This window comes from Scophthalmus maximus, chromosome 18 (assembly GCF_022379125.1).
Source record: "Scophthalmus maximus strain ysfricsl-2021 chromosome 18, ASM2237912v1, whole genome shotgun sequence".
NCBI classification, from domain to species: Eukaryota; Metazoa; Chordata; class Actinopteri; order Pleuronectiformes; family Scophthalmidae; genus Scophthalmus; species Scophthalmus maximus.
Window position 1 is genome coordinate 18,505,117 of NC_061532.1, and position 12,544 is coordinate 18,517,660.

General features: G+C 43.0%; 1 protein-coding gene across 1 annotated transcript; it reads left to right on the top strand.

Annotated features, from left to right (window-relative positions):
* The first annotated feature begins 14 nt into the window (after positions 1-14).
* Positions 15-12,131, top strand: LOC118290633 (pollen-specific leucine-rich repeat extensin-like protein 1). Its single transcript, XM_047328834.1, has 24 exons — positions 15-108; positions 808-996; positions 1,076-1,144; positions 1,586-1,624; positions 1,735-1,770; positions 1,881-1,949; positions 2,152-2,187; positions 2,261-2,308; positions 2,403-2,456; positions 2,594-2,641; positions 2,730-3,023; positions 3,636-3,683; positions 3,777-3,815; positions 3,977-4,009; positions 4,149-4,196; positions 4,294-4,341; positions 4,414-4,461; positions 4,568-4,615; positions 4,854-4,946; positions 5,069-5,104; positions 5,270-5,332; positions 5,440-5,466; positions 7,630-7,674; positions 8,334-12,131. The coding sequence occupies exons 2-24, from the start codon at positions 864-866 to the stop codon at positions 8,483-8,485; spliced, it is 1,554 nt and encodes a 517-aa protein (XP_047184790.1). The 5' UTR covers positions 15-108; positions 808-863; the 3' UTR covers positions 8,486-12,131.
* The last annotated feature ends 413 nt before the right edge of the window (positions 12,132-12,544 follow it).

Below are 12,544 nucleotides of genomic sequence, written 5' to 3' on the forward strand. Positions count from 1 at the left end.
AGGAGGAGGAGGAGGAAGAGGAGGAGGAGGAGGAGGAGGAGGAGGAGGAGGAGGTCCGTCAGGCCGGTGATGAGGATCAGACTGAGGAGGCAGAAACAGAGGGAACCGGTCAGTGTCACATCCATCATGAGCCAATTATGACTCATTCAAATATATATTTCTATAGGCAGAGTCGTCACCGTAGCAACGTGCAAACATTAGATATTTGATATTTCAAGAGGATCATTCATGTATGTTACTGTCAGACATTAAACCATGTTTTTCTCCCCTGATAAAAGAAAAAAAATACCCAGTCAATCTCGGATATAGTGTATATACACATGAATTATAGGAACTAATGTTTCTGAGGTTTCATTTATATCACAGTCATATTTCAACAACTCACACCATCTACAGTACAAGGAAGCTTACAGGTACAATAGATAAATACACAATCCTCATGTAAAATATTAAACTAATGCATTGAAAGTTTCATACAAGCCAATCATAATTTTGCATAATTTGTTCCACACCAATTTTTTTCCAATAAAAAATGAATTGTCTTATCTTTTCTCATAACAAATACGTTTTTTTTTAGCATCTGTAGCTTAAGATAAGTTTAAACTATTGAGCTATTATGTCTCTGGTACAATATGAAGAAGAAAAAAAAACCCTGCTCTGACTTTATGAAACTCACATTTGTTCCACACGAGTTATCGGGGGAAACAAAACAAAGACCTGGAATTTCAATCCATACCTTTAATATGCAGGGAAAAACTCAGCAGCTGTGTTTAAATTTTTTTTATAATTCATAAATACATATCTCAGTTACCAGTCAGCCCGCTGCTCTGGACGAGGACGAGGACGACGAGCCGACGGGCGAAATGCAGAAGTCTGTGGACGAACCCGAGGATAAAAAAGAGGAGTACGACGAAGATGACGAAGACGAGGAGAAGGCGACGGTGGACGTGACCAGGCCTTTGCCAGAACCCGGGGAGGAAGACTCTGAACCCGCAGGTCAGAGACCGAAGACGGTTACTGTACAGCAACAGTTTAAATGTGGTGTAACTGTAACTGTAACTCTCTGTGATCTCAGTGTGTCCCTGTATGAATTCTGCCAAGAGCAAAGAGTCTGTCGCCAAGACCGCCGAGAAAAAGGAAAAAGGTCGGTGAAACTTTGCACCGTGGGAAATATCACACATTCATCTCTTAATACTTTCAGAGGGAGATACATCCAGGTGTATTTTGATGAGAACAAACTGCAAATACAAAATACTGAAACATTTCAAAGATGGGAAAGAGTCGTTCAAAACAAAATGAGGTAAAATAACTATTCTTTATAATAACTCATTATTTTTAGCCTTCAAATGTTATACAAATATACAACAAGGAAACTTTATATGTGACGGAAACAATCATACGTATCATATATTATAAGTATTTATCGCCTAAGAGCCCAGTACATTGAGCAGATTTCTGGTCCGTTACGCTGATCAACAAGTGGTCAGTGCATGGTGTCCCCAAAAAAATCCTCCCCAGCCCGTTCACAGTGATGTAGGACGTCACGTCTGTGTACGTCTGTGTGATCTGGTGTTTGTGTTTTCAGATGCTCCCAGGAGGGTTTCGGCCACGAGGAGGAAAAGAGGTAATGATACTTTTGTGACTACAATGTGCAAATATTGAGAATGTTAATGTGAAGAGCAGCCGAGTGAAGCTCCTTTAATTTGTTCTGCATCATTTTCTCATTTTTGTCAGACCGTGAAGCCGTGAAGTCGGAGCCAAAAAGGAGAGGTAAAACCCAACGCTGACAAAAAAAGAACAATTTTAACCATCTTCACTATTTGTCCTCGGTGTGAAGTCATAGATGAAATCATTCTACTGTACGTCCTCCTGTTGCCCAGCTCTGCCCAGAGGTGCGAGTCTGGAGCCGAAGATCAGGAGGATCAGGAGAATCCCGGCTCTTCTCAGAGGTGCTCGGACAGGTTTACTCCACACTGAGGTCAAATCATAAGAAACCTGCAAAGAGAGCTGAATATTAATAATACGAATGTTTACGACAAATGGTTGTAAGAATAGACACAAAACAAAACTTTTTTCTTTGTTTCCGTCACAATTTTGTCTCAGTTTTAATTAACGCGCCATTTTCTCTCCTTTTGAATTTACGATAACAAGTCAAGAAAGCGGAGAAGACCAAGACGCCCAAAACAGGTGACGGATTCAAATCATATTCATTAATATTCATATTAATCTTTTTTTACATCTGACTGTTTTACGTTGACAGAGGCAGAGACCAAGAAACCACAGGAGGTCCCAGAATCTGGAGAAGACGGTATGTCTTTCAAAAAATATAATCCAATTATTTATAATAAATGTATTAAAAATGTCATTTTGGATGCACATAATACTTTCTGTCTTTATTACAGTGGGCCCCTGCAGACCTGCGCCGGTCTATTGCCCCTCCCCACCGGGCTGGTACGGTAAGTGGCAAAAATTAATTTTGAACACTTAATTATCACACAAGGGAAATAGAAAAATCAGATTTTATAACTTAAAAAAAATATGAAAATTCCCCTCCGCACCTGTTAAAATGTCAAACCAGCCCTTTATCTTCCAGTTCACCACATCGTCACGGACAACCCCTACCCTCCTCCGACCATGTCAGGTATTCACAATACGTCGGTCGCATCAGAGGTAAATCGAGATGAATTCCTTCTGGGAGATTAAAACACATATCTTTTGGATCTGTCCAGCTCCGTCTGCTCCGGTTCTGACCGTCCATCCCGGAGCGCCACCGCTGCAGCCTCCTCTTTATCAACAGCAACAACCTCCTCCACTGATGCAGCCGCTCCACTATCAACTGTATCAGCCGCCCCTGCAGCCGCTGACGCAGCCTCAGGAACCGGTCCCGGTCCAGGTCCCGGTCCAGGTCCCGGTCCCGGTCCCGGTCCCGGCCCCAGAACCGGAGGAGGCTCTGGTCCAGCCTGAGCTCCAGACTCCGGCTGCTGCTGCTGATGACGCTCAGCCGGCCGCAGCTCCGGTCCACGGTGAGGACGAGTTGGGTTCTTCTCACCAAAAGCGGAGACTTGTTCAGACCAAGCAAAGGCGGAGAAGTTACACACTTTTATATAGTTTTATGGAAACACAAGAGTAAACTGTAAGTGCAGATAATACAAGTTGGCCAATCTAGTATTAATATCTCTGTTTTTATCACTACAAATTCTTTTAAAATTCTTTTTTCCATCTTCTCTACAGAAAAACTTGCCTCACAGTGAGAATAAGACACAAATCTAAAAGTTCTGAAAACTCACCATGATTAAATGTTTCTACTTCCTTTCCTTATCCTTTTAATTTAACTGTAGTTTACATTTTTGAAGCATTAGCTATGAAAACAATTTTAGAGATCAAAACATGAGTTTTCCTCTCCAACAAAAACATAAACCAAATAAAATATGTCACTTAACTGTAATAAAGTGCTGCTGTATATTTTCTCTTTTAAGAACTTTATTGAAATAATCTTGGGAAACTTTTTTTTAACATTTGTCATAAAAACATAACTCCAGCCTTAGAATATGAATGATCAAGCTTGAAAATGATATATGCTGTATAAAATATAATTATTATATTCCATAATTTTATCTAAACTCTTTCCCGTAAAGAACCGGTGACTGTTGAGGAGGAAGTGACGGCTGCCTCCGCCCAGAGACGTACGAGCGATTTAATAATTTCAACATTCATATTATATTTTATCATAATCACTGCAGTGCATGATGTAATAATTAATATGTGACTCTTTGCAGCTGCCGAGAAGAAAACCAAGGCGGCTGATTCAGAAAAAGGTAAGGTATGATTCACTTAACGTCTAATTTCTCAGTAAACTGTAAACACACGGCTGCAGCACTTAACAGCGGCGTTACGATGCCACGACGTGCCTTATGAATGTATTCATCATGAAAAAAATTAACTCTACGTGGCCACTTCACGCCAATTATCCCCTCAGAGCCCGCGGCAGCCAAACAGAAGACAAGGAAAGGTAATAATTATGTTTAGCGTTATTGGCTTATTTGCCATTTTCGCTGCTTCACACTTGAGCGTTGTTATGAATGATACAGGCGACACTCACTCGAGCAAAACGTCAACAGCATAATTCAATAACTTTTGATTAAACGCAGATGCTGCCGTTTCAAAAGACAAAACCAAGGCAGCCACTGTAAAGACAGGTGAATAAACCATGAACATGCGGATCTATGTATGTCTAACATACATGTTTTTATTTAAAGTTGTAATAATATACTCTCTCTGTATTTGCTGTGACAGAGCCAGCCGCTAAAGAGGAGAAGAGAAGTCCTGCAGTAGCCAAAAAGGGTAATGGACAATTATATGTAAACCTTAGATTAATTCAATTCTCCGATTGCATTATTATTTTTCTTTTTACAGAGAAAGCCGTGAAAGAAAAGTCCAAAACCGCCGTAGCTGCAAAGAAAGGTGAACCATCGCGAAGGCACAAGAAAACTGAACGAACAACTAACGTTTCATAAAGAAAACTAACGTTTGGGGTCAAATAATCACGACTCTTTCCTCGTTGCGTTAGAGCCGGCAGCCGTGCGACCGAAGAGGAAACCCGCCTCTGAAGAGACAGGTACTGGAAACACACACACACACACACACACACACACACACACACGCACACACACACACACACACGAAGTAAATCATCACTCAGGCATCAGGGGTGTGACGGTGTGTCGTTAGTATCTCCTGTCAGGAGCAAAGACAAGACGACGTCTACCGCCAAGACAGGTAAAACTCCCAGCATGCAGAGGGAGTGTTGCACTTGGATAATTCAGGTTCAGCGCAAGTTCTCACTTCAATTTCAGATCCAGAGCCGCGTCCGGTCAGACTGAGGCCGAGGCCAGAGGCTGTGAAGAGGGCGAACGTCACGTCTCAGGCCAGATCTTTGTCTGAACCAGGTAAATCATCGGAGGGTGGTCGTTGTCATTTTCCTGTTCTCCATCGACCATCTCAAACAGGGAACATGAGACTGAAGGACTGGAACTAGCAGGTCTCCATTTCTCGTCTTTTTCATTTTCAGCCAAGAAAAGATCAGAAACAGTGGCAGAGAGAAAAGGTGAGTATATATATATATATATAAACATATATATATGTATATAAAATCAGGAAAAATGTCTGTATTACACCACGAGGGGAATAATATTGTAAGAATATTCAATGTACAGCACAGTTATGGATCGTTGTCTGTCAGGCGATAACAGGGCTTCCTCTCCTGTCGCAGGCAAATCAGAGAAGACGAGCAAAGATGACAAGGCTGAGAAGAAATCTGTGAAAGCGGCTCAAGGTACCGTCTGGAATTAACAGTCCCAAGGTGAACAATGTGCGTTTGTGTGTCGCTGACGTTGATCATCGTCCATCTTTCTCTTTTTGCCTCCTCCTCTCCAAATGTAGATAAAGAGAAACAACCGCCGCCGGCCAGTGAGTACGAGAGCGTGACAGATGTCTGCAAATAATATCCAGCCACCTTGATGATAATTTGATTCATGAAATTCAAAATGATCCGAGAGTACTTTGTTAAAAAAACTGTTACTCCGAAAATTCATCCAAGAGACTTCGTCTTTCCGTCGTCGCGTCCCGTGTGGGTCGTTGTCAAGGTAACCCGGACGTCGTGCCAGTCATCAGAGCTGCAAAGTGTGAATCGTGTCCAACTGCTTTTTTGAATCTTGTGCGCTACACAATCGATGCAGCGTCAACTCGTGTTGTGTTTTTTTCAAGGCCTGACGTGTAGAACGTCCTCCTGTCAGAGAGCGGGAGCCGTGATGAAGACGTATTGTTTGTGAGCGAACCTTCAAATCTCCTGCCACAGACACAATGTGCTCAAGGCCTCAAAGAGGGAGAGCGATGTGATGCAAAGCCGTACGACCTAGATTCAGAATTCTCCCGCTCGGCTTCTTCTTTTTCCTGGCGTCTCTCTCTCGAACCAGCCGCGTCTCCGATGAGCTCGTTACCAAGGCTGCGCTTGTTTACACCGAGCCCGTCGGAAGCTGGTTCATACCCTCGGCGACGGGAAAAGAAAGGCTACAGGGGTCACGTCAGGGTCACGTCAGGGTCACGTCAGGGCCACGTCAGGGCCACGTCAGGGTCACGTCACGTCAGGGTCACGTCAGGGTCACGTCAGGGTCACGTCAGGGTCACTTCAGGGCCACGTCAGGGTCACGTCACGTTAGGGTCACGTCAGGGTCACGTCAGGGTCACGTCACGTCAGGGTCACGTCAGGGTCACGTCAGGGTCACGTCACGTCAGGGTCACGTCAGGGCCACGTCAGGGTCACGTCAGGGTCGCGTCAGGGTCGCGTCAGGGTCGCGTCAGGATCGCGTCAGGGTCACGTCAGGGTCACGTCAGGGTCGCGTCAGGGTCGCGTCAGGGTCACGTCAGGGTCGCGTCAGGATCGCGTCAGGGTCACGTCAGGGTCACGTCAGGGTCACGTCAGGGCCGCGTCAGGGTCACGTCAGGGTCACGTCAGGGTCACGTCGGGGTCACGTCGGGGTCGCGTCAGGGCCGCGTCAGGGTCACGTCGGGGTCACGTCAGGGTCGAGTCAGGGTCACGTCAGGGTCACGGCCACGTCAGGGTCACGTCAGGGCTACGTCAGGGTCACGTCAGGGCCACGTCAGGGCGAATGGTAAATTTCTCGCATAATATGTCACCTTTAAATTCCCAGCGTTTGAGAAAAGCGACGAAGCCTCTTGGATGAACGGAGAGAACTCGGTTCTGACGACTGACGCTGCGCAGACGCACGTTGATGCTATTACGTGTTTCATGTCCCGACAGTAACGCTTCCTACCATACATATGCTTGTTGTCCGTAGAGAGAGCAAAGAGAGCTTCCTGTGTGGCCTGAGGTATAATGATCCACCATCTCTCCGCTGGTTGACTCAATATGAAGAGACGCTTCTCTCGCAACCACATCAGGAACGTTGGTGATCAATGAGACGAGCTGATCTGATCTTTACAACCCGCACTCAGTTGTTGGTTATAGGCGACAATAATACTTCATAAATCCATGAATCAAAAACCCGTTCATGGGGTATTGGTGTTCTGTTCTTACTGAGTCATCCAGCGGAGTCTCAACATCCCCCCACCATCCTGAGTGACTCTTCACTTTCTACTGACACGGCAGCTCCGGTCTTCTGGAGTCAAATCCCCCAAAAAGGGTTTGATTTCTCTGAAACAAGCTTCAATTGATTTAGTTTCAAATCAATAAGGCAAGCAGGGAAGACAAACATCTTTTTATCTATATCTATTTTTGTTTTTTTTGCGGATGGCATTGGTTCGTGGACAACCAATAATCCAATAACCGGTTTGATGCAGGATGCAGCTTTTTTTTTTGCAGTCATTTATTTCAAATCTGTTGGATGAAGAGCAACTTAATTCAAAAGGTCAAAACAGCAACTTTACTGAATGAGTGAATCCTTTTTTCCACTTTTTCCAGACTATTGTTCGTTCCTTCTGTCTTTCCCTCCTGACATGCATGAAGATACTCACCCTCATCATCTGTCTGCTCATCTTTCTCCCCCTCACACACACACACACACACACACACACACACAATACTGAAACCTAAAATCAAAATTTGTTTTGCAGAAGAGCCTCAAAGTGAGGACAACACCACAGAGCAGAAGAAAGCAGGTACAGTTTACTGCAACTGTTTATATATATATATATATATATATATATATATATATATACATATATATATAAAGACCTGAACAAGATGTAATGACTTTCTGATGTGATGAGATTTACTTTTAAATTTGGGCAAAATTTAGATGCACATGTAATCTGGATTACGTAATCAGATTACAAAAAAATTGTAACTGTTATCAGACCAGATTACATTTGAAAAAATGTGTGATAAGATTACAGTTACATTTTCATGGTCTCAATAATTACTTGATTATGTTTTGATATCTTTAAAAAATGGCAATTTTAAAATCTGGTTTTTTTTCTTGTCAGCTTTGCTGATGTTTTTACATTATTTTTCTATGATTTAATATATAATGATAATGCTTTTTTTGTTTTTGTTTGTTTTGTAAATGCTGAATATGCTCAATGCATTTTATTGGCGTTGACAATATTTTTGATTTCGTGGAACTCAAAATGTGCTGGTTGCGTCCATTTCTATAATAAGGTGCAATTTGTTATTATATGTTTGTTTTGAAGTAAATCCAAAAGTATCCGTATGAGATTGCATTCTCTGCAATCCAGTGGATTACGTTACTGATCACAAAAAAACCTTGCCAGGTAATTTCCTAACCAGTGACTGAGGACATTCTCTGTCTCCTCAGCCCAGAGATTCTTCCAGTGCATCTATGTCCCTGGTAAAAATGCGCAGTACCCCCTGCGACCTTTCACCCCGGCGATGTCCCCCACCATGATGTCCCCCGCTCTCAGGTCCATGTTGGAGCAGCAGAGAGCGGCCAGGGCGTCGGGCCAATAGGACGTCCCGACTCACTATACGCTCCCGGTCCAGCAGGGGGCGACGTTGACACGGACTGAACTCTTTTGTCTTTAATTTATTTTAGTGTATTTATTTTACTTTGTCTTCTCTTTGTGGTCGAGCTCCTGGGTTTTGTTTCACCCGTCACTTCCATGTTTAATATCACCAATATGCAAACACAGAAGCATCTTTTGTGAATATTCCAATTTCAATATAATATACATAATTCATATATTTATAACTAAGGCTGAGATAAAAGTTTTTTTTACTTTTTCTGTCCAGTCGAGTGTAAGCTTTCTGTGATACCCTATTTTTTTTTATTTGACAATTTAGTATAAGGCAGTAACACAATTATTTAAAAAAAAAAATAATAATAATAATTGGAATAGGAAAAACTGGATTTAATAATATCATAATAGTCATGATTTTTGGAAGACACCTTGAATTGAAAAGTGGAATAATTCACAATTATTTTCTTTAAAACAACTTAAATCAATGAGCATTTTTCTCTACATTTTTTTTTTGGACAACACAAACAAAAAACCACCACGTAAATTATAACTTCATTGTATAAAAGAAGTGTTTGGGCAAGTTGCAACTTGCGTCTTCTTTTATTCCCACTGATTTATTTTAAATCAAATCTTTACCGTGTTGCGGCCTTGGTTTGTCTCTGCAACAGATCAGCATGCAAAAGGTCGGAGGGTCGAATCCCAGGAGCTCCCACGGTTGATCCCAGCAGCCTCCCTGTCCCCGGTCGTGAACGCGTTCCTTAGAGATCTGACACGAGGCGGGAATGAAGAAGAGGGAAAGTTTATTTATCCACTGTAAATTAAAGAAACTTCCATTTTTGGAGTTTTAACGACACACTACAGACATAATACATGTCGTACATTATCTCAGACACTGAACGACCAGATACAATGTAATAGACCAATAAAATATGATAGGGAAAAACTTAATGTAGTGTTTTACTTCAATATTAGACTATGCAAGTTCCCAAAATAGAAATAAACCTGGATCCAATTAAGAAGCGCATTCATATGAATGGAGAGATATTAGTATATATAAATATGAGGGAGAGAAACAGGAACGTTTGAATTTAATGAAATAGATTTTAATGTCAAGTGTAAATATGGTCCAGGTTTGACACTGATATTCAAAGATTTGCCGCCATATCAGATGTAATATAACGGTAGAATATTTTTCATTGAAATCAGAAAATCATTGAAGCCAAAGAGTGAAAAAGTAGTTTATGATATTTTTTTAAAAAAGTACACCAACTTTATCTCACAACTCTTTACAGTGGAACTGTCTCAGACACAAATACGTGTTGTTTTTTCACGTGGTGCGTTCAGGGACAGGGAATCTGTGCAGGACAACTTTGACGTGACCAACTCACGAGACGCTACAGTGGATGGACGTCGTCCGTGCCCGTAGCCCGACGCCTCGTGTTTTCAGTTACCTCACCTGGTTTTGTAGCGTCGCGGCGACGAGGCCGCGGTGTCGTCGTTGCTGTTGCTGCTACAGAACTGTTGCTGAACATTACCAGCAATTTGCTACTGTCGTCTTACAGAATGAAAACCTGATATGAAGGAGAAGCACTGGGCTGAAACGGTCCGTTCAAGGTGTCCGTCCGTGACTTCAGACCACGTCACCTTGGATACCTTGCATGAAAAAAAACTTGACTACTGTTGCTATGGATACCTCGGGGGCCAAATCTTTTGTTGAGTCGAAGAAAAATATTTGAGACTGAAAGTTCACGTTTTCATCTTTGAACTTTGAAAAAAATGTGCGAACAGTGTGAAGGAATTATTATTTTTTTTAATCAATTATAATTTGGATTCCATTCTGGAGTTCTTTTGAATGAGTTCAGTTGCAGATTTTTGTGTTTTTCGGATTCAGATCAGATTTTTCTCCAATGTTGAATGAAATTTTCCCATTTCACTTCTTCTTTTCACTTTCAGTTTCAAATCATCTCTTCAAATTACCAAAACATTAGGCACCGATTTAGCTCCATACGCACACGTATATTTAAACTGAGACAATAATTCAGTTTGAGTGTTATTCAGCTCTACATTTCGTGACGAGACTTATCTCCCACCTGTCAGAGTTGAAAGTCTTACAACGCAACCGTGCGTCTGAAAACAATGAACAGAAACAAACAGAAAGTGCTGAAGTTTCCTTTGCTTTCACGTCCACCCTGAAGGCACCTTTTAAAAATCCCTGGTGTGAATCGGGATTTGAACTCGAAGCGGTGAGACGTTTTGCTGAACTCACAAACTCACATCTCGGCGCCACGCGCACGCCGACCCTCGGGCTCGGATTCTTTCAGAAGGGCCAAAGGTCAGCGAGCGCGTGACGAGGTCAAGGGCCCTTGAACTCTGCGTCGGCCCCGCAGGACGCGTGAAGGTCGAAGAGGCCTTCGCGCTCCAGACGACATCTGACGCGGCGGTTGCAGCGAGCGACCTGCCGAGCGGATGCGGTCTGTCGCGATGGCGCGACTTTAAAAGTGTGTGTGTTTTTAAAAAAAAAAAAAGCAATGTTTGAGTCGCAGCTCGTGGACGGATTGTATTTTCACTTGTACGACTCATATTCCAGCAGGGAGAGAAACCGCGGCAGCTGCAGCTGTCACTGAAGCTGTGTGGCTCTTTGGTTGTCCGGATGCTTTAAATATGTGCGACGCGATTGTGGTGTCGTTATGGTCTGGAAGTTCATTAACGTGAGCTGGAGCAGGACGAAGCCCCCATCTTACGTAAGAAGGAAAGTGATCACGAGTAGTCAGGTGGGCCCGAATGCGACGCGTGTGTTTGACCTTGACCCTGAAAGCGCGCGCGTCTCTTCTGCGTGTTGGCGACGCACCGTACAGGCGAGTGGCCCGCGTTGATACCGTCGACCGACCGCGATCCATGAATTTAAAAACTGGTGCGTGCCACGAGCGTGACACGCCGGACGTAGACGAGATGCCGCCAGCGCGTTTTTGACTTTCAGCTGCAGCTCCAGCGCTGTTCAGAAGGAACAACCTTTCAAAAAGGGAATTCGTGAAAGACCCGCAGAGTTACTGAGAGTCTTTTATGAACTCCGCGCTCTCTCCGCGTTTTTGCTCATCGGAGCGTCGCCATGGCTACAGTGTCCCGGGATTGTGGCCGTGAAACAAATTCCATCAGGAGCATTTGGAGCCGCATGTGGACGGCGGGTGGTTTTTGTAAACGACGTCATTTGGGAGGATCATTTCTATCGTTCAATCGCAGACACTCAGACACACATTGACCAGCAGTCGGTGAGATACTGTACAGAGACTGTAGATAATCGTTTGTTCTATTCGTGTCCATCTGGAGACTGTTACACAAATTCATAAAAATATCTCTTTTGATGATGACATTGTTGTGTGTGTGTGTGTGTGTGTGTGTGTGTGTGCGCGTGTTGTTTTAGTGCAGCAATTCTTGCTCAGCTACATTTCATAAAGAGACGGTATGAACGACTTGTTGCATGTATCATAAAGCCGAGACGTGATGAGCCTGACTCGTGTCACATGTCACGTGTGGCGTTCGAGGGACAGTTTTCAAAATGTCTGCCGTGCGACATGCAGAATCGCCACAATGCAGTTTTTTTTGTTTGTGTCATAATTTTGAATAAATATTTGCAGAAATTTGTGACGCCATTACTGTTTTTTATCTTACACATTGGAAAATGATTTATTATGACAATCTTGTTTTGAGATAAGTCGGAACAAGAGAAAATGTTTGTCACGAAAAAGGAAAAACTGCCTGATTCATGACGATGTGATGATTCAGCCCCGTCGCCTGGAAAAAATCTGTATGTGCGCTGTTCGTTCGTACTGACTCACTTTGCTAAGGTTCATTATACTTTTTATCAACACGAGGACGAAATGTTCATGTTGAATGCACTCATGAACATTTTTGGTTAAATCTGGTTTCTTCGCAGGAGGTAACGCTGAGCTGAAGCCCTTTTTTGAAACATCTCCTCTTACATCATATCAGCAAGTGAAGAGAACCTGAGTTGAACCGATTCATGAGGGAATTTTTGCATTTGTATTGATTC

Bases quoted from the DNA above. Each gene is read 5' to 3' on its own strand.
- LOC118290633 (XM_047328834.1), top strand. From the start codon at position 864: ATGCAGAAGTCTGTGGACGAACCCGAGGATAAAAAAGAGGAGTACGAC. The intron at 997-1,075 runs GTCAGAGACCGA...CTGTGATCTCAG, and splicing joins GGAAGACTCTGAACCCGCAG to TGTGTCCCTGTATGAATTCT. The intron at 5,467-7,629 runs GTGAGTACGAGA...TTTGTTTTGCAG, and splicing joins GAAACAACCGCCGCCGGCCA to AAGAGCCTCAAAGTGAGGAC.